Source organism: Mustela nigripes, chromosome 1 (genome assembly GCF_022355385.1).
Source record: "Mustela nigripes isolate SB6536 chromosome 1, MUSNIG.SB6536, whole genome shotgun sequence".
Lineage (NCBI taxonomy): Eukaryota > Metazoa > Chordata > Mammalia > Carnivora > Mustelidae > Mustela > Mustela nigripes.
The window spans coordinates 152,846,883-152,868,706 of NC_081557.1; the positions used below are offsets into that span (position 1 = coordinate 152,846,883).

The following is a 21,824-nucleotide window of genomic DNA, read 5'->3' on the forward strand; positions in this document are numbered from 1 at the left end:
ATGCGGGGCAAGGTCTCTTAGCGAGAAGGACCTCGGAGCAGTTTTGGAGCCATTTGGATAGGAAATCTCAGGACCCTTGGTATTCTGGAGTATGTTCTAGAAGGTCCCTCAGACTCTTTGGCCTGCGGACAGGAATAAAGCTGGAGGCAGGTGGAAGAAAAGCAAGTCCTTCTAATGCCTGGCGTCCAGGGCAAGGGCCGCGTCTTCTCCATGTTAAAGCATGTGTTAAGGAGCGCTGTTCACTGGGGACACGGAGACGCTCCTGTGTGCTCACAGACATGGGCCCCCAAGGCTCTCCACAGTTCAGCATCTGCTTTGTGGTCTTGCTGGTGATTTGTATCTGAGAACGTTTAAAAAAAGAAAGAAAAAGAAAAATTTCTCTTAAAAAAAGAGAAATCTCCTCTAATAGCAAAGTGAGTCCTCGTTTTATTTCACTTCCTTATCTTGCTTGTAAGACCCAATGATAGCTTCTTGAATAAGGATGAGGGCTCATATTTTAGGTATGGAAGAAGACATGATCCTTCCAGGGATTCCTTAGGAATGTTTTCAAATTCAGTGTTATTGATTCAAATGTTTGTCTTTCACTATATTGGGACTTACTGAAGCTCTTCCATATGCTCTTCCAAGCATATGAATGTTAAGAAATTACTTCCCCAAGTACATTTGGTGTTATCTTATGGTTTATAAGAATATTAAATTATCTACTAATATGTAAAGCACTTAGTGTTGACACATAGCAAGCACTTAATGTGTTTCAGTGTTTTTTTTTTTTTTACAAACGACATTCATTAATATGCAAGAATAACCTGCAATAATATTCCCTTTTAAAAGGACATTTTAGTGCCCTTCCCCAAAGAAAGGAACCATTTACAAAATGCCTGATATATTCCAAATAGCAAACATTCTAGGTTTTTTTATTTATGTATTTGTGATTCTTGTTTTCTATTTTACTTTCTTAATTCTGCTGCACATAATTTACTTTCCCTTTTTTGTTACCATTTGTAGCGACTAGGTTTTATTGTTAGGCTGGTATTTTAGTTTTAGCTCTGTGGGAATGTAATGTGATAACACATCTATACTTAGTTGGCTGACACTATACATATTCTATATATCACCCATTGTTAGAAGGTGATCCCCCGAACTAAGAAGTCACGTTGAGATCAGAAAATGAAGCAGGCTACTTCAAACAGTTGACACAGAGTTTTATACAGGGTGACTTACTGGTAGGAGGATCAGGCAGAAGACAAGCCATGGTAGTTGCAGAGCTACTCTCCACAAAATCCAGACCTTCGTGCCCAGATTCTGGAGTGAGGAGGTGCACAGAAGGGCACTGTAGTGAGATTGAAGGGTTCGCATACACCTCAAAGGGCTTGCATGCAACTAAGTGCTAGCTAATCTTTAATTTGATCTTGTGATACTACTGGTGCATCAGGAAGGGGAAAGACCGTTTTATCTCTAACAGATTCATGGGAGGCCAAAGCGGGCCTCCCCAATCTGGGCCTTGGTGGGGAATTCTAGGGGGTGTGTGTATATATATATATATATATATATATATATATATATATATATATATATTAATTTCCAAGGACCCTGAAATATGTAGCACCAAGAGTGGTCACAGCAAACATGAACAGATGGAGGGCCAAAGATGGAGTCCATCTTGTTAGCACTCCTGGCCCGTCTATTCCATTTATCATCTCTTGGTGGCTGCAAGTACCTTGAGGTTAGGAATGCTTTTTTACATTTTAAAGATAAGGAACTTAGAAGCAGAAAAATAAAGCAAAATAAATATTTTGTTAGTATATGTATTACTTGACTGGCAGAATCAGAGGCAGAAATGGGGCTTTCTAATGCCTATAGTGTAGAGGTTGTGACCGCCCAAATTTTAATAAAATCCATTTGACCTACTTGACTTGCTTGAAACAAATAGGATACGTTCACCTTTCAGGATGTTTATGTTGCTGTCTTTAAAAAACTTAAAATTTAGTGTTAAGCAGGCTACTTTTTTCAAATGTTCTGTTCTTTTGAGATATAATTCACAATATAATAAATAGATATATTTTGTGTATAATAAAAAAATTTAATTGTGTTAATTTATATGTAATAAAATTCACTTTGCTTTGGCAAGTACAGTGATGTAAACACTACACTAATTGAGATGTAGAACAGTAACATCATCCCAAAATACCCTTCATAAGCCTTCCCTTAAGGTCCAGCCCTGGTGATCATGGGCCCCTCTCTAAAATTTTTTTTCCAGAATGTCCAGAAGTGGAAGCATATGTGTGTAGAGTTTTGAGTCTGGCCTTTTTCACACGGCATTATGCCTTTGAGATTCATCCATGATGTTGTGTACACTAGTAGTTTGTTCCTTTTCGTTACTGAGTAATATTCCCCTTTAGTTGTTTCTCGTTTTTTGTGATTACAAAAAATGCTACAGTGAATATGTTTTTATTTCTTCTGGTTATGTACCTAGAAGTATACCTGTTTAGTCATATGGTAAATGTATATTTAACTTTTTAAGAAAGTTCCATAGTTTTCCAAAGTGACTATACCATTTTGCTTTCACACCACAAGGTATGAGTTAAATTACTCTACATTGTCAACAGCATTTGGTATCATTGGGCTTCTCCCCTCACCCCTCCAATCTAATAGGTGTGTGTAGTAACCTTAATGGCTAATGATGTAGAGTATCTGCCAATGTATGTATGTGCCATTCATAGATGTTCTTTGATGCAGTGTCAGTTTATATCTTTTGCCCACTTTCTGAGTTTTTTTGTTTTCTTATTTTTAATTGGTTTTACATATTCTAGATACAAGTCCTTGTGAAATACTTTCTTCCAGTCTATGGCTGTCTTTTTCTTTAAAAAAACCAGAAATTCAAAATTTTGATAATTTTTTTTTTCTTTTATGGATTGGGTTTTTGGTGTCATGTTAAGAGATCTTTGCTAAATCCAAGACAGTAAAGATTTGTTCCTATGTTTTCTTTCTTTCTTTCTTTCTTTTTTTTTTTTTTTTAAGATTTTACTTATTTGACAGAAAGAGAGAGAGCATGCACACAAGTAGAGTGGAGGGCAGAGGGAGAGGAAGAAGCAGACTCTCTGCTGAGCAGGGAGCCCGATGCAGGGCTTTATCTCAGGATCCTTGGGATCATGACCTGAGCCAAAGGCAGCCCCTTAGTGGACTGAGCCACCCAGGCATCCTTCTTTCTTTTATTTTTTGTTTAAATTCAGTTTATTAACATATAATGTATTATAAGTTTCAGAGGTAGAGTTCAGTGTCTCATCATTGCATATAACACCTAGTGCTCTTTATATCACATGCCCTACTTAATGCCCATCAATCTGTTACCCCATCCTCCCACCTCCCTCCCCTCCTGCAACCCTCAGTTTGTTTCCTATGATTACGAGTCTCTTATGGTTTGTCTCCCTCTCTGATTTCAGCTTATTTTATTTTTCCCTTCCTTCCTCTGTGCTCTTCTGTTTTGTTTCTTAAATTCCATTGTATGAGTGAAATCATATGATAATTGGCATTCTCTGATTGACTTAATTCGGTTAGCACAACACCCCTAGTTCCATCCACATTTTTGCAAATGGCAAGATTTCATTTTCTTTATTATTTTTTTAAAGATTTTATTTATTTATTTGTCAGAGAGAGTGAGCACAGGCAGACAGAGTGGCAGGCAGAGGCAGAGGGAGAAGCAGGCTCCCTGCTGAGCAAGGAGCCCAATGTGGGACTTGGTCCCAGGACACTGGGATCATGACCTGAGCCGAAGGCAGCTGCTTAACCAACTGAGCCACCCAGGCGTCCCAGGATTTCATTTTCTTTCTTTCTTTCTTTTTTTTTTTTAAAGACTTTATTTATTTATCTGACAGAGAGAGATCATAAGTAGGCAGAGAGGCAGGCAGAGAGAGAGAGAGGAGGAAACAGGCTCCCCGCTGAGCAGAGAGCCCGATGCAGGACTCGATCCCAGGACCCTGAGATCATGACCTGAGCTGAAGGCAGCGGCTTAACCCACTGAGCCACCCAGGTGCCCAGGATTTCATTTTCTTGATGGCTGAGTAATATTCCTGTGTGTGTGTGTGTGTGTGTATCCCACATCTTCTTAATCTATCCATCTGCTGTTGGACCTATGGGCTCTTTCCATAGTTTGGCTATTGTGAACATTACTGCTATAAACATTGGAGTGCAGGTGTGTCTTTGGATCACTATATTTGTATCTTTGGGGTATATGCCTTGTATTGCAATTACTGGGTCATAGGGGAGCTCTATTTTCAACTTTTAGAGGAATCTCTGTACTGTTTTACACAGTGGCTACAACACCACTGCATTCCTACCAGCAGTGTAAGAGGGTTCCCCTTTCCAACATTTGTTGTTTCTGGTGTTAATTTTAGCCATTCTGACTGGTGTGAGGTGGCATCTCATTGTGGTTTTATTTTGTATTTCCCTGGTGATGCTGAGTTGTGTTGAACATTTTTTCATGTCTGTTGACCATTTGGATGTTTTCTTTGAAGAATTGTCTGTTCATGTCTTTTGCCCATTTCTTGATTGGATTATTTGTTCTTTGGGTGTTGAGTTTGATAACTTCTCTACAGATTTTGGATACTAACCCTTTATCTGAGCAAACATTTGCAAAAATCATCTCCCGTTCTGTCAGTTGGCTTTTGGTTTTGTCAGCTGTTTCTTTTGCTTTGCTGTGCAAAAGCTTCTTCTTTTTTTTTTTTTTTTAATTATATTTTAATTTTTTTCAGCGTAACAGTATTCATTATTTTTTTCACCACACCCAGTGCTCCATGCAATCCATGCCCTCTCCAATACCCACCACCTGGTTCCCCCAACCTCCCACCCCCCACCCTTTCAAAACCCTCAGATTGTTTTTCAGAGTTCATAGTCTCTCATGGTTCATCTCCCCTTCCAATTTCCCTCAACTCCCTTCTCCTCTCCAACTCCCCTTGTCCTCCATGCTATTTGTCATGCTCCACAAATAAGTGAAACCATATGATAATTGACTCTCTCTTCTTGACTTATTTCACTCAGCATAATCTCTTCCAGTCCTGTCCCTGTTGCTACAAAAGTTGGGGGCATCACGTTACCTGATTTCAAGCTTTACTACAAAGCCGTGATCACCAAGACAGCATGGTACTGGCATAAAAACAGACACATAGATCAGTGGAACAGAGTAGAGAGCCCAGATATGGACCCTCAACTCTATGGTTAATTAATCTTTGACAAAACAGGAAAAAATATAGAGTGGAAAAAACAGTTTCTTCAATAAATGGTGCTGGGAAAACTGGACAGCTATATGCAGAAGAATGAAACTCGACCATTCTCTTACACCATACACAAAGATAAACTCAAAATGGATAGAAGACCTCAACGTGAGACAGGACTCCATCAGAATCCTAGAGGAGACATAGGCAGTAATCTCTTCGATATCAGCCACAGCAACTTCTTTCAAGATATGTCTCCAAAGGCAAAGGAAACAAAAGTGAAGATGAACTTTTGGGACTTCATCAAGATCAAAATCTTCTGCACAGCAAAGGAAACAGTCAACAAAACAAAGAGGCAACCCACGGAATGGGAGAAGATATTTGCAAATGACAGTACAGACAAAAGGTTGATATCCAGGATCTATAAAGAACTCCTCAAACTCAACACACACAGAACAGAAAATCATATAAAAAAATGGGCAGAAGATATGAACAGACACTTCTCCAATGAAGACATACAAATGGCTATCAGACACATGAAAAAAATGTGCAAAAGCTTTTTATCTTGAGAAGTCCCAGTGGCTCATTTTTGCCTTTGTTTTCCTTGCCTTTGGAAACATGTCTAGCCAGAAGCTGCTGCAGCCAAGGTCAAAGAGGTTGCTGCCTGTGTTCTCTTCTAGGATTTTATTGGTTTCCTATCTCACATTTAGGTCTTTCATCCATTTTGAATTTACTTTTTTATATGGTATAAGAAAATGGTTCATTTCATCCTTCTGCATGTGGCTGTCCAATTTTCCCAATACAATTTGTTGAAGAGACTGTTCTCCATTGGGTATTCCTTCCTGCTTTATTGAAGATTTTTGGACCATAGAGTTGAGGATCCATTTCTGGGCTCTCTATTCTGTTCTATTGATCTATGTGTCTGTTTTTGTGCCAGTATCATACTGTCTTGATAATTAGAGCTTTGTAATAGAGCTTGAAATCGGGCATTGTGATGCCACCAGCTTTGGTTTTTTTCTTCTTCAGCATTCCTTTGGCTATTCCAGGTCTTTTCTGGTTCCATACAAATTCTAGTATTATTTGTTCCAGCTCTAAGAAAAATATTGATGGCATTCTGATAGGGATTGCATTGATCCTATAGATTGTTCTGGGAATCATAGACATTTTGACAATATTTGTTCTTCCAATCCATGAGCATGGAACATTTTTCCATTTCTTTGTGTCTTTCTCAGTTTCTTTCATGAGTGTTTTATAGTTTTCAGAGTATAGATTCTTTGCCTCTTTGGTTAGGTTTATTTCTAGGTATCTTATGGTTTTTGGTGCAACTATAAAATGGGGTCAATTCCTTAATTTCTCTTTCTTCTGTCTCATTGTTAGTGTATAAAAATGCAACTGATTTCTGTGCATTGATTTGGTATCCTACCACTTTGCTAAATTCCTGTGTGAGTTGTAGCAATTTGGGGATGGTGTCTTTTGGGTTTTCCACATAAGAGATCAGGTCATCTGTGAAGACTGACTTCTTCTTTGACTTCTTCTTTGCCATTTTGAATGCCTTTTATTTCTTTTTGTTGTCTGATTGCTGAGGCTAGGACTTGGAGTAATACGTTGAACAACAGTAGTGATAGTGGACATTCTTGCCATGTTCCTGACCTTAGGGGAAAAGCTCTTAGTTTTTCCCTGTTGAGAATGATTTTTGTTGTGGGCTTTTCATATATGGTTTTTATGATACTGAGGGTATGTTCCTTCTAACCCTATGCTGTGCAGAGTTTTAATCGATAAAGGGAACTGTACTTTGTCAAATGCTTTTTCTGCATCCATTGAGAGGATCATATGGTTCTCATCCTTTCTTTTATTGATGTGATATATCACATTAATTGATTTGTGAATGTCAGCTACCCTTGCAGCCCAGAAATAAATCTGACTTGGTCATGGTGAATGATCCTTTTAATGTGCTGTTGGATCCTATTGGCTAGTTAGTATCTTGGTGAGAATTTTTACATCCATGTTCATCAGGGATATTGCTCTATTATTCTCTTTTTTGGTGGGGTCTTTGTCTGGTTTTGGGATGAAGGTAATGCTGGCCTCATAGAAAGAGTTTGGAAGTTTTCCTTCCATTTCTATTTTTTGAAACAGCTTCAGAGAATAGGTACTGATTTTTCTTTAAATGTTCGGTAGAGTTCCCCTTGGAAGCCATCTGGCCCTGGACTCTTGTTGGGAGATTTTTGATTATTGCTTCAATTTCTTTGCTGGTTATTTATTTGTTCAGGTTTTCTGTTTCTGCCTGTTTCAGTTTTGGTAGTTTATACTCTCTAGGACTGCATCCATTTCTTTCAGATTGCCTAATTTGTTGGCCTGTAGTTGCTCATAATATGTTCTTAAAATTGTTGGTATTTCTTTGGTGTTGGTTGTGATCTCTCCTCTTTAATTCATGATTTTATTTATTTGTGTCCTTTATCTTTGCTTTTTGATAAGTCTGGCCAGGGGTTTATTGATCTTATTGGTTCTTTCAAAGAACTGGTTCCTAGTTTTGTTGATCTGTTCTGCTGTTCTTTTGGTTTTTGGTTCTTTGATTTCTGCTCTAATCTTTATTAATTCTCATCTCCTGCTGGGTTTGGGCCTTATTTGCTGTTCTTTCTCCAGCTCTTTTAGGTTTGGTTACATTCTATATTTCTTGTTTCTTGAGAAAGGCTTGTATTGCTATGTATCTCCCCTTGAGGCCTACCTTTGCTGTGTCCCAAAGGTTTTGAACAGTTGTGTTTTTATTTTCATTTGTCTCCATGAATTTTTTAAATTCTTCTTTAATTTCCTGGTTGACCCATTCATTCTTTAGTAGGGTGCTCTCTAGCCTCTGAGTATTTGAGTTCCTTCTAACTTTCCTCTTGTGATTGAGTCCAAGTTTCAAAGTATTGTGGTCTGAAAATATGCAAGGAATGATCCCAGTCTTTGGGTACCAGTTGAGACTTGATTTGTGACCTATATGTGATCTGTCTGGAGAATGTTCCATATGCACTAGAGAAGAATGTATATGCTTTTGCTTTAGGACGGAATGCTCTGAATATATCTGTGAGGTCCATCTGGTCCAATGTGTCATTCAAAGCCCTTGTTTCCTTGTTGATCTTCTGCTTAGATGATCTGTCCATTGTAGTCCATTGCAGTGAGGGGGGTGTAAAGTCCCCTAATATTATTGTATTATTATTATTATTAATGTGTTTCTTAAATTTTGTTATTAATTGGTTTATATGGTTGCTCCCAAGTTAGGAGCATAAATATTTACAATCGTTAGATTTTCTTGTTGGATAGACCCTTTAAATATGATATAGTATCCCTCTTCATCTCTGTTAGTCTGTGGTTCAAAATCTAATTTTTCTGATATAAGGATTGCTACTCCAGCTTCCTTTTGATGTCCTTTAGCATGATAAATTGTTCTCCACCTCCCTCATTTCAACCTGGAGGTGCTTTTGGGCTTAAAAGGAGTCTCTTGTAGACAGAATATCAGTGGATCTTGCTTTTTTATCTAATCTGATACCCTGTGTCTTTTGATTGGAGCATTTAGCACATTTACAATAAAAGTATCCATTGAAAGAAAAATATGGGATGCTTCACAAATTTGTGTGTCATCTTTGCACAGGGGCCATGCTAATCTTCTCTGTATTATGTGCTACCGAAGTGAGCACCCGCACCTATGTTTTCTTCTAGAAGTTTTATAACTTTAAGTTTTAGATCGCGGTCCTTATTGAGTTAGCTTTTAATATGGTATGAGATGTATGGATATTATACTCTTTGCATATGGTATCGTGTTGATCCAGTACTATTTATTGAAAACACTGTCTGTTGAATTGCTTTTGCAAAATTGTTGAGAATTAAGTGACCATATTTGTGTGGGTTTATTTCTGGGCTTTCTGATTCTGTTGCATTGATTTATATGTCTGTCCTTTCACCAACACTACACTTGATAACTGTAACTTTATAATAAGTCATGAGATTAGCTAATGTTCAGTTCTCTAACTTTGTTCTTTTTTTTAAATTGTTTTGGCTCTTCTAGTTATTTCACCTTCCTATACTAATTTCAGAATCAGCTTAGCAAACTTTTTCAAAAACCCTTACTATAGTTTGAATTCAGACTTTTAAAAACCACTGGCAATGGATATAGTACTTGCTCTTTCAAATTTATGTGTTTTAAAATGTCACCTCATTTAATACATTATATGTTAATTTAAAAAAATCACAGTTAAAGAAACTATATTAAAAAATAAGTCAAGTGATTATGGGAATCACTTTTCCCAATTATGGGAAAGAAATTCTGTAACGAGGTGCTTACTGCTTAGTTTGTGCTGAAGGTTTGGGAAATCTGGGAAATAGATAAATGGGAAAAGAAATGACAATCTTTTTGATGGTTGGATGTCACCATCATCTTTTCATTACTGTTATTTTCAGTATGTCAAATTGTATCTTAGGACTTTTTGGCACTTCACAGATATCTCTTAAATAGTCTCATTTTCTGGGCTTTATGGACTCGAGTATACAACTGGGACTGCTGTAACACAGAATTGTGAATACATGAGCTATCATGTTGTGAAACCTTGATCTCCGCATATTGTAATTTCGCATGTAGCTGTCACACTAGAAATGGAAGAATCAAGGCAGGGCAAAGAGAAGGCACTTAGGTGAAGTGATTGGGAGCACACGTCTGTATTCAGACATCTGGCTTCAAGTTCTGTCCCTACCCGGGTACTAGCTGTTTGTCTTGGATTCATTTCTGAAATTGGAATAATGACAATTTACTTGAAAATGGAAAATAATTGAAAATTTATCTCTATAGTCTCAAAAAGCTGTTGTCTTAAAATTTATGTGTATTTATTTTTATTGGGACATAATTCTCATACCATTCACTCAAAGGTAGTTTTGCATGTTCACCGAGATAGTGTGTATCTAAGAATTTATTGCTGTGACTAACACCTAATACACTCTGTAACTGTTAATGATCATTATAAAAGAAAAGGATGTGTTGAGAGCAATAGTGATTGACATATAGAGATTAGAGTCTCTGTTTGAGTTTGCTAGGGCTGATGTAACAATATTTCACACACTAAGTGGCTTAATGATTTCTTATCTCCATTCAAGAACAAAGTGTTGGTAAGGTTGATTACTTCTTGGCTTGCATATGGCCATCTTCTCCTTTTCTCTTTTGCATTGTCTTCCCTCTGTGCAGGTTTCTTTGTCCAAAATTTCCCTTCTTATAAGGACACCAGTCATGTTGGATTAGGGCTTGGCCTGATGACCTAATATTAACTTGATTACCTCTGTAAAGATCCTGTATCTAAATAAGATCACCTTTTGAGGTACTGGGGTTAGGACTCCAATATATGAATTTTAGGGGGACACAGTTCAACTTATATCACTCCATCCTCCAATTCCCAAAAGTCATGTCCTTCTCACCTATGGTCACCCTATTCCAACATCCCCGAAAGTCTTAACCTATTCCATCATCAACTCTAAGTCCAAAGTCTCATTCATGATGCTTAATTTTAGGTGTCAGCTTGGCTGGGCTATGGGGTACCCAGATATTTGGTTGGATATTACTCTGGGTATGTCTGTTAGGGTGTCTGTGGATGAGGTTAACATTTGAATGGGAAGTTGAGTAAAGCAGATTGCTGTCCCTTATGTGCGTGGATCTCATCAGTTGAAGCCCTGAACAGAACAAAAAGGCTGAGTAAGAAGTAGTCCTCCTGTCTGACTGCCTTTAAGCTGGGACCTCAGTGTTTTCCTCCCTACAGACTGTAGCAGCAGCATCAACCCTTCCTGAGTCTCAAACCTGCTTGCCTTTGCACTAGTAGAATGACACCATTGGCTCTCCTGGCCCTGCAGCTTGCTGACTGCAAATCTCAGAGCTTGTCTGCCCACATTTATATACATGTATATGCACACACACGCACACACACCTGCTGGTTTTGTTTCTCTGGAGAACCTTGGCTAATATATCATGTAAATACCATCTGAATCAGGTATGGGTGAGTTTGATTAATCCTGAGGTACAATCCTTCTACAGCTGCAAATACGATCATGGGCACAGGAATAGGATGGACATTCCCTTTGTAAAAGGGAGACATCAGGAGAAAAGAGGTCATAGGTCCCAAGCAAGCCTTAAACCTAGCAGGGAAAATTTCACTAAATTTTGAGGCTTGGAGAATAATCCTCTTTAGGTCTAGGTTGTGTCCTCTGGCCCATGGGGCTGGCGATCGTGCTCCGGGAGGGGAAGTTACTGGCTGGTTCCTCCACCCATGCCCATGGCAGCAGTGATAGGCTCACTGGACTCTGATTTGCCTTTGGGTCCATTTTTCCCTTTTCTTAAAAGGTAACACCCGTTTGCAACTGTTTGGTTCTTTAGGCTCATTTCATACCAGTAGATTCCCAGAGTCCAATAGCCTTCATTCGTTTTGTCCAGCTCTGCTGCTTTGGTGCACACTGGCAGTGTTTCTATTCTTGAGTTTAAAACAAAACAAAACAAAACACTTTGTTGGCTTCTCAGGCAGTTCTTGGGGGTCCAAGTGCATTTCTATTCCTAGCTTCTCCTGAGATGATTGGTAGGATTCCTGAATCCACATGCTTGATCTCATCAAATCATGGTTCAGCCATGCCCTTGGCCCTGTTTCCAGAGGGTGTTATCTGGATAGGCTTAAGAATTTTCCAAACCTTGAAGTTCTAATTCCTTTCTGCTTAACAATTCCTCCTTCAATTTACCCTTTCCTCTTTCATTTTACTCTGAGCAGTACAAAGAAACCAGACCACACACCTTGAGTACTTTGCTAGGCAATCTCCTGAGTCAAATATCCAAGTTTATCACTTAAATTCTCCAAAACACTAGAACATAATTTGGCCAAGTTCTTTGCCACTTTATGACAAGATTGCCTTTCCTCTAATTTCCAATAAATAACATGTTCCCCATTTCCATCTGTGACATCACCAGAAGCATTTTAATATTCATATTTCTTGCCAGATTCTGCTTATGATGCATGTTTATTTTCCGACAACAAAAGCTTTCTCTACAGCTCTCCTCTTTTCATTCTGAGCTTTCACCAGGATCTCCTTTGTCGTTTCTATCAACTGTCTCTTCAAGGCAGTTTAGGCTTTTTCTATCAACTGCCTCAAAACTCTGACACCTATATCCATTACCCAATTCCACAGCCATTCTACTTTTTGTGGGGGGGGGGGGGAATGGGTTCTGTTTATTAAAATCCTGTTGCTCCTACTGGCCCTGTGTCCCGCCTCCATTCCTGTGGTTGGGGGGAAGGAAGGGCAACCTTTCCGCTGGTCCCCATCAGCCATCAGAGACCGGGGGCCACAGCTGCTCCTCCAGCAGGGCTATGGTGACCATGAGGCCACCCCCCAGCAGCAGCCCCATACCCTGCAGTAAGTAGCACATGGAGCATAGGGAGGGGCTCAGGAGGTCGAAGCAGGGCTGGTAGCCCTACATTTATAGGTAGTTGCTATTATAGTACCCACTTCCTGGTATGAAAATCTGTATTAGGCTTCTCCAGAAAAACAGAGCCAGTGGGAGATGTATATACATGCATATATACTTACACAGTTACACCCAGCTGTCCACGCACCCACCCACACATACACACACACACACACACACACACACACCCCAGGCTCACCCATACCCAATTTAGATGATATCTACATGATATATCAGGCTTCTCCAGAGAACCAGAACCAGTAGGGAGCAGTGTGTGCACACTTCATGTACATACGGGTGGGCAGACAAGGCCCAGGAGTGCAGTCAGCAGGCTGCAGACTCGGGAGAGCTAGTGGTTGTGGTTCTAGTGCAACGGCAGGCGGGCTGGAGGCTCAGGAAGGGCTGGTGCTTCTGGTAGGGTCTGCAGGCAGGAAAACAGTGCAGCCCCAGCTCCAAGGCCACATATATGTGTGTGTATATACATACATATATAGAGGAAAGAAAGACAAGAAAGAAAGATCCTTGGGTATCTGCCCATGTGATTGTGAGGCTTGCTGTTGGGAATGTTCAGAGTGGGCTGGCAGGCTGAAAATTCTGGCAGGAATGGAGGCTGCAGTGTAGATGCCAGAGTCTTTCCTCTTCGGAGGGTGTGGAGGACCTCAGGCTTTTGAGGCCTTCAGCTTATTGGATGAGGGCCTCCCACTTCATGAAGACTGATCGGCTTTACTCAATGTCTCCTGATACAGATGTTAATCCTATCTAAAAAATACCTTCACAGCACTGTCTTGACTGGTGTTTGCTTAAGTTAACTGATTACTGTAGCCTAGGCAAGTGGACATATACAATTAACCATCACCATCTATAATTAAAAAATCATGTTGATGGTGATTCTCTGAGGCAGTTGTACCAGGAAAGTCCTCTTAGTTTTATCCAGTGGGTTTTGAGAAAGTGGTCCATCAGGTGCGGTGTGAGAAACGTTGAGAATCTGTGGTAAAGATGTGTAAAAATCTTTCTGTGTTAGTAGCTTTTATTTTAAAAAACTGAACATTTACCCCATTTTAAAGATGAGAAAAGAGAGGCTTAGTAGTTAGCATAGAGGACATGGCAGAGCCTGGATTTGAATCCCTGTCTGCTTCACTGCTCCACTGTATAACATGCCTGGTGGCTAGTTAGGGGTGGTGGTCCTGGAAGAAGTGTTTTCTTGGAGGAAACAAGACGTTCAAGGGTAGTTGTATGAAGTACGATACTACAGTGAAGGATAAGTGGAAAGGAATCTGTCTTCATAATGTCAGATTTTTTTAATTTTTAGGAAAAAATTTTAAAATACAGAAAAGTACAGACTAAACTGACAGACCTCTGTGTCTATGAACCAGAGTCAATGGTGTTTGCCTCAGATTTTGTAATAAAACAATGACGGAGATTCCCGCGCCTCCTCTCACTCCCTTCCCGCTCTTCCAGCTTCCTTTCTCACACTGGCTAAACACTGATGAAGTCGATGCCTGTTCTTTCCGGTTTCTATACGTTTATAATGTGTGTATTAAGACCAATTAATTATAGCTTTCACTTTAAAAAATTACCCATTTCTTATGTACAGCATATGTAGAATTTCACACTTACAATAAACAAGATCTTATAGCCTTAAACCATATAATAATCATTGCTAATATTTACAAAGCAGCCTTGGTTCTAAGAACTTTACATGTATTAACTCATTATTTTTTGTAACAGTTCCTTGGGTTATGTACGCTTATTTTTCCCATTTTAAAGGTGAAGGGATTGAGGCACAGAGATTAAATAACTTACCCAAGGGTCATAAGATGTAAGTAGCAGAGCCACCACCTCTTATAGTTAGTATTGTTACAAATGTAAAAAACAAAACAAAACAAAAAAAACCACTGAGCGGTGCCATCCCACTAACTGAGCAGTCAGTAGTTGGTCCTTTGGTTGCATCTGATGCAGTCTTGATTCAAGATGGGACTGATGGCAGGGAAAGAAAAATGTAAAAAAACAACTTACATAAATGCTGTCATAGTGTACTTAACAATCAGAAACTTGGGTTTCACTCAAACACTGATCTTGAGATTCTGTTCATTTGGATAAATACGGGCCTAGTTAACTCCATCAAAATGCTGTGCTTTATGGTTCCTATCTTATGGCCATACCATCTTTTTTTGGTCCATTCTCATATTAATGGATATTTAGTTTTGTGTCTTCCAATTCTCTGTATTACAAGAAAATGCTGCAGTGAACATCTGTGTATTTGTCTCGTGCACTCTCTCTGGGCCGCCCCCTGGTGGGGGAGTAGCTCAGGGTATTTACAGTTTCAGCTTTTTCCAGATGTTGGCAACTTATTCTCCCAGATGTTTACATCTCAGTTCAGTTGACATTTCCCACTAGCGGAGACTGAATGCATACCGACGGTGGCCAGATTGTGTATACAAATAGAACTCTGACCTGCAGCCTGCAGACACGTGCCCAGGAAACCAGCCCCTTATCTACAGTAAGCAGCCCAGGAAGCTGGCTTGCTGTGAGTCTGACATGCAGGAAATCACTGTTTTAATTTGCATTTGACTGATTATTAATGAGCTGGAGCCCATTGTATAAGACAATCCTTTCCAGAAAGGAGTTAGGAAATTACCTTTTAGAATAGGTGAGGATTCCAGTAGCACATGGTTTAACTTTGCTTGTTTCTGAAGAGAAGGGAGAAAGCCTAGAATCGTTATCCCAGACTTTTTCTTTAAAGCAGACTTTTTCTGCTTTTTCTTTAAAGCAGAAAAAGTCTGTATTTTTTTTCCAAACTAAATTTTAAGGAGGACAGTAAGCAAGATGAAAACGAGCTCCTCAGGTAAAATGGTTCCACCTGCCTGGCCTCCCCTACTTCCCGCCAGTCTCCCCTGTCCCCAGATCACCTGAGGCACTGGAGGAATCCTCGGGCTGGCTGGTAATCTCCGGGATGCCTCCTGACGTGAGAGTTTAATGAAATCCCATTTTTCATCTCTCTCCACCCCAGAACTTCTACAAGTTTTCGGGCTAACCATATTCTGTTTCTTTGGGCTTCTGGCAGGCAGGAGTTCGTGGATGCTTACGTGAATTACGTCTTCCAAATCTCAGTTCACGAATGGTACACAGCCTTCTCCAGTGGCTTCCTGAAGGTGTGTGGTGGCAAGGTGCTTGAGCTCTTCCAGCCTTCCGAGCTGCGGGCTATGATGGTGGGGAACAGCAACTACAACTGGCAGGAGCTCGAAGAGGTGAGTAGGGACGGTTTTGTCTTTACCTCCGAGGAAGCAGCTGTGGCCTGCCAGGTGGGCCCAGAGCCTGGTCTCTTTCCAGGTGGTCTGTGGTTGAGGGGGCATTGGAGGTCTCCTAATCTCACTGGTTATTTCCTCCTCTCCACTGCAAACGGTGCACACAAATGTATGTCCTCTGTAATATTCTTCTTCTTTAAGATAGGATTTTCTCTTTGTCTCTTTTGGGCAGACTGCCATCTACAAGGGTGATTACTCAGCCACACATCCCACTGTGAAACTATTTTGGGAAACATTTCATGAGTTTCCATTGGAAAAGAAGAAGAAGTTTCTCTGTAAGTATCAGTCATGTTAACATAGTGCTTGTCCACGCGTTAGTGTTGCCTGTGGTGGAGGGTGATCTACCCCACAGGTCAAGGTCTTGTAAATGAAAAAGAGTAAGTGAAGGAAGTGTATTTCTACTTCTTGTCTTAATGAGACCTCAGGCAAACATAGGTGGTACTTCCTTATTTGATGCCTAATAGGATGTATTGCATGAAAAAAAGAAAAGAAGCATTTTGCTGATTTTCAGTTGCTTTTAAAATATTAGTTATCTTATATGTGAGTATTATGAAATATCACGTTGATAGAATCTAATTCGATTAACGTCCCTTATCTCTCTAGGCTTTTGAAAATTTTGCAGTGTCTGCTACAGATGTAACTGGGGAGATAGGATTTACAATAGCTTTATTGAGATAGGATCCACAGAGCAGATAGTCCACCCAATTAAAGTATATGATTCAGTGATTTTTAGTATATTCACAGAGATTTGATCCTGTCAGTAATTTGTAGAACATGTTCATCACCTCAGAAAGACACCTTGAACTCAGTAGCAGTCATTCCCCATTTCCTCCTGACCTATCACTCCACCCGGCCCCCCTTACCATCTGTTTTCTGGCTCTGTGGATGTGCCTGTTTGGGACATGTCACATAAATGGAATCATACAAGATATGGCCCTTTGTGACTGGCTAGGGGACATTTGAGAAGGGTCATATATTTGGAAATGAGAATGAAGCCTAATTTATGTCAACACATTCAGCCTTTCAAAAATAGTTGTAATCTTTGTGTCTGTATATAATCGGGGTCAGAAATTTGCTAGTGAGTAGTATACAGTTTTTGTTTATATAAAATAAAACAATGTGCTTTGAAAGGCAGTCCCTTTTGCTTCATAAGCATGAGCATAGCTTAATATTAATGCAAGATGTACCCCCAGATTCTACTGCTCCCACCGAGTGAGGATGAGAGGAGGTAGCGGGGAGAGGGCAGGCTCATACAAGAATGCTTAAAAAAAAAAAAGCCCTGCTTCTCCTCTCCCTAGTTCCATTGGCTCTTATGAACAGTGGTCTATAAGTTAAATGACAGGTTAAGGTTTGTCAAATGACAGGTTAAGGAGCTTGTAAGGCTCTACCAACCAAGAGGAGTGTAGCCATGGAGATTTGTTAGAAGAGTTTTTTCTGTTCAGAGATCATTAGACTTGTGGAAAGTTTTAGTAACTCTACAGATATTGGCAACAATGTTTATATACCACAGCCTCAGGTAATAGGTTTTTTGAAAGTGCTTCTTAACCAATGACTTTTTTGTAGTAATTCCAGCAATTTAACTCTGAGGTTATGTATTGCTAGAAAACATGGAAAGAGAGCTGCATTGGCCTCTTCCTCTCTCTCTCTCTCTCTCTTTTTTTTTTTTTTTTTTTGCCAAGTCACAGTGTGTTACAGAGTGAAATGTCTAATACAACATCATTGTTACTCTTTTGGTTTAAGAAATTTAGGAAAAGGAGCCAACAGATACCAAATGGATATTCCCTAGCTCAGGAGGTATATACACACTAGACCCTTGGCCACAGGAGACTTTGAAGTCCCATAGATGATGGTCTTCTTCCTGGCTTTCCTCTGAGATAAGCTCTTTACCTACGTCAGGAATTCCCTTCCTCTCTGATTTTGTGAAAGCTCCTAACATTTATGAGGACATACATTTGAGGCCATTTTTAATTTGAGGGCATTTTAGGGCATCTTTCATTTAGATGGATGATTTGTGTCCATGTATATAATCAGGGTCTGAAATGAACTAATGAAAAACAGAATTTTTATCCATATAACACCCCGCCCCCTGCCCCCAAGATTGAAATGCAGTCAGCCTCTTGCTTTGTAAGAATGAGCGTAGGTGAATATTCATGCCATCCATATTGGCACCTAGAAGTGTACTTCTCATGCGAGCCACAGGGTGTCATGCGGTCCTCTCCTTTCTGTGCGGGGCTGCAGAGAGAAGCTCCTGGGCTGCGTAGCTGGTAATGGCCTTTCCCTTTCTCCTCAGTGTTCCTCACGGGCAGCGATCGCATTCCCATCTACGGCATGGCGAGCCTGCAGATTGTCATCCAGTCCACAGCCAGCGGCGAGGAGTACCTGCCCGTGGCCCACACTTGCTACAACCTTCTTGATCTCCCCAAATACAGCAGCAAAGAGATCCTGAGCGCACGGCTGACCCAAGCCCTTGACAACTATGAAGGGTTTAGTTTGGCTTGAGGCTCCACAGTGTTCCCCAGATTTCCCTCCCTTCCTCAGTGTCCACATGGAGGCCCATACAGAAAATCATGGGGAAGGGAGTTCTATTTTTTTATTGTCTGAATGGGTTGGGACTTTTGAATCCTGAACCTGGTTGATGTGTTTCTGGGCTTGTGAACAGGAAGCAACCTTTCTGAAAAATCAGGGGTTGGGGATGGGGGTGAAAAATTGGCATTTTTGTTTTTAAACCAAATTACCTAGTAGTGTTCCTTGCACTTGTGAATATGTTGCACTCTGCTGGGAAAAATGGCAGTGGCTTTTTAACCTCTCATTTCCCAAATGTCTCTCTTAGCCCTGCTCTTTCCTCACAGTGCTTCCTGTCCCTCTCGTTCCTCCGCAAGAATGATTTTGACTGATGCGCCCTTTCTCACCTGCACGTGCAGAACGGCTCCTCTCTCTGCAGACTTGGACATGCTCCTGGCTTGTTGCAGCCCTGCTCTAAGGACTAAGGAGGCAAGGACTACTTCAGAAAATCCCAAGTCCCGCAAGCTGAATCTGGGTCCCTTCTTTCGTTAATTTGGCTGAACTCTTTTGAGAATTCATGGGAGCCTTTATGAACAGATTTTGCTTTAAAAAGAAGTTGTTGAGGGACTAGCAGCCTCTACCTGGCTCTGCCTATTCCTGGACCTGCTTAGAGATGTGCAGAGCAGCTCAGCATTATAGCTGAGCCAAATTTTATTTTGTTGTTCAGCCAAGTCCCTTCGACAATAAGGTGAGGTGATAGACCCCCTACTCCTTCAGTTATCTGGCTTTTGGAGCAAGTTGCATTACTTTTTTAAAGAGTATCTTCTCCAAGGAAAGTAGAATTAATAAATTTCTTGTTCTCTTTCCCTGTCAAATTATGCCCTCTGCCTCTTTCTCTTTCCTTCCTCTCCTTCCCTTTCTCTCTTACTCACTTCATCCCATTGTTTCCTGACTTAATGCTCCCTTCCTGTCCTTCTAGTGGATGCATGCAGTCTATTTTTTTAATTTCTATTTAAATTGCAAAATTTCTATTTTTTTTCCTTTTCCCTAATTGCTAACATTTAAGGACATTCTTTATTATGGGACTTTTGTTTATTGCATTTGAAATGTTTGTTTACAGTGGGATTTCGGGGGGGCATTGTGTTTAGAGCAAATATATGTATCAAAAATAACGACATGCTCAACCTACTTCATCATGGGATAAGAAAATTCTACATGATCAAAGAATCCATGTCAGCCTAATTTTAAATTCCTAGTCACTAGAGGAAAGACTTATTTATATAAAAGGAAGTATTTATGAACCATGATACAGCATCAGATCTCAATGAAGGATGTAGATTTTTGCTTTTCTTTTTGTTTTTAAAACTTAATTCAATTGCTAAATTGGTAGTTTTTTCAGTCTTTATAATACAAGATTAAAAAAAGATATACAGTTATATGAAATGTTTATTTTCTATGTGTGTGCATATAGTTCAATATTATGCAATAAATTTGGTGTTTTAACTTAAAATTATTTCTTATTGTATTTGCAGAATGGGTAGCTTGCTTTCAGTAGAAGAATGATCTACTCAAATAATAAAAGGTCAAATTTGGTTCCAGTCCTAATAAAGTAAGACCAAGCACTAGGGACATGGAGAAGGGAGCAGGTCAGGATAGCCTGAAGGGTGGAGGGGATTTCTGAAAGTTGTGATAGGTGAAAAGGCATTTCACGTGGAGGGGAGGGTTTAGAGAAGGACAGGAACAACTTGGAGAGCATCAGGGGAAATAGAATAATGGTAAATAAGACGAAGGGAGGGGAAAGAAGGTAGCTTTGGGGCTGAGGAAGCAGGCTAAGCAAAGGAACTTGAGTTGGTAGCCACGCAGGATTTGTCGAAATGTTCAGAACTTTGGGGTGGGGGTAGGAGGCAGTGATAGGACTTACGACTGGTTTAAGAAGAAAACTGGATGGGGGTCCATTTGAAGGAATTAATCCTTCCCATTCTGAGAGCGGTGAGAGAGGTAGCAGTAGAAGAGTGCATTGCAAGAGGATCCAAAATGATAGAACAGAAGACCCTCATCTCTCCTTCTCCATGATCACAAGTCTATGCCAATCTGTACAGCAGTTCCTTCTGAAAAACAACTGAGGGCTGACAGAACAAATCCTGCACAGCAGGGGTTGGAGGGACCACGTAGACAACGACAGGAGACACGGTAACAAGAACCCCCAATTTTAATGCTGTGAACTGCACTGGGGAGGGAGGAGACTACTAAGGGACTATGAGCAGATTTTTCTGTCCTGGGACACAGAAAAACTGTGGCTTAAAAGGGCAACGAGAATATAAAGGAACTTACCCTCCACCAAACAGTGGGATGCTGGAGAAGCTAGGCAGTGCCAGTGTTTATGTTCTCCCTCCACCTTGATAGCACAGAAAGGAGCAGAGTCTGGGTTCCCTAGCCACCACACTGTCCTCAGCAAGCCCTGGATCCCTAGACCACATCAGCCCTGGCCACTCTGGGGCCACAGAAAAAAAAAATAAAACATGGTTTCAGGAGCAACTAGAATATAAAGGAACCAGCCCTAAAGCTCTACCAGTGAGGGACCTGCAGAATGCACTCTGGGGTCTGAGAGGCAAAATAAAGAAATAGATAGATAGATAAATAAATAAATATATAAAATTTGTTTATAAATTATATAAATTTATATATATTTACATCTCCCCTCCACCTTGATAGTGCAGATGGAAGCAGGATCTGGGCCATCCCCTAAAATAGACTGCACAAGGTGGCCCCAGTACAGCATATGCTGGGACACCCCTGAATGTCACCCACCGTAGCTACACCTCTCTCACCATGGTGCAAAGCATCCCAGAACACTCCAGGCCTGAACCTGTTTGGCTCAAGTTGTTTTGCCAGAACCCCTGGGGAAGGAGTGCCACCAAGACCTCCCAGCCTGGCACACCTCAGCTCCGGTTATCACAGCTAGGTACCCCCAGGGTGGAGTACCCTGGGAGCCCTTTGCCCAAGTCTTCATCCACTCTGGCTCTGGTTGTGTCCTGTGCAGAGTGCCCTGAGAATCTCCCCCACTCCCCGCCTCCCCAGCTGTGACCACTTCAGCTGTAGCCATCCTACCAGGACTATCCCAGTGCTGAGTGCCTTAGAGCCCCCAGGCTGTACCTGCTATAGTTCTAGCCAGCTAACCAAAGTAAACAGGCATGGGCTGACCGTACACAAGGCCATTCCTTCAAGTCTTGGAAAAGCTGCTGTTCTGCCTAATTTGTAGAAATACAGAAAGTCAAACAAGATGAGACAGGAATGTGCTCCAAATGAAAAAACAAACCCTCAGAAAAAAAAATAAATAAAACAGAGATAAGC

The 21,824-nt window shown here is 40.5% G+C and overlaps 1 protein-coding gene, 1 non-coding gene and 1 pseudogene across 2 annotated transcripts in view; 2 read left to right on the plus strand and 1 right to left on the minus strand.

Annotated features, from left to right (window-relative positions):
• The window catches only part of HERC3 (HECT and RLD domain containing E3 ubiquitin protein ligase 3), a 123,582-nt gene extending 103,599 nt beyond the window's left edge, over positions 1-19,983 (plus strand). Inside the window, exons 24-26 of the mRNA XM_059375833.1 lie at positions 15,731-15,914; positions 16,144-16,246; positions 18,262-19,983. Of these exons, the coding sequence (XP_059231816.1) occupies positions 15,731-15,914; positions 16,144-16,246; positions 18,262-18,470 (496 nt within the window). The 3' untranslated portion in view covers positions 18,471-19,983. The remainder of the gene's footprint in view (positions 1-15,730; positions 15,915-16,143; positions 16,247-18,261) is intronic.
• On the minus strand, positions 8,791-8,881 carry LOC132009428 (U6 spliceosomal RNA; annotated as a pseudogene).
• On the plus strand, positions 14,561-14,654 carry LOC132009495 (small nucleolar RNA SNORD21). Its single transcript, XR_009401965.1, has one exon. It is a non-coding gene; the product is annotated as a small nucleolar RNA SNORD21 (small nucleolar RNA).
• Positions 19,984-21,824: the final 1,841 nt, after the last annotated feature.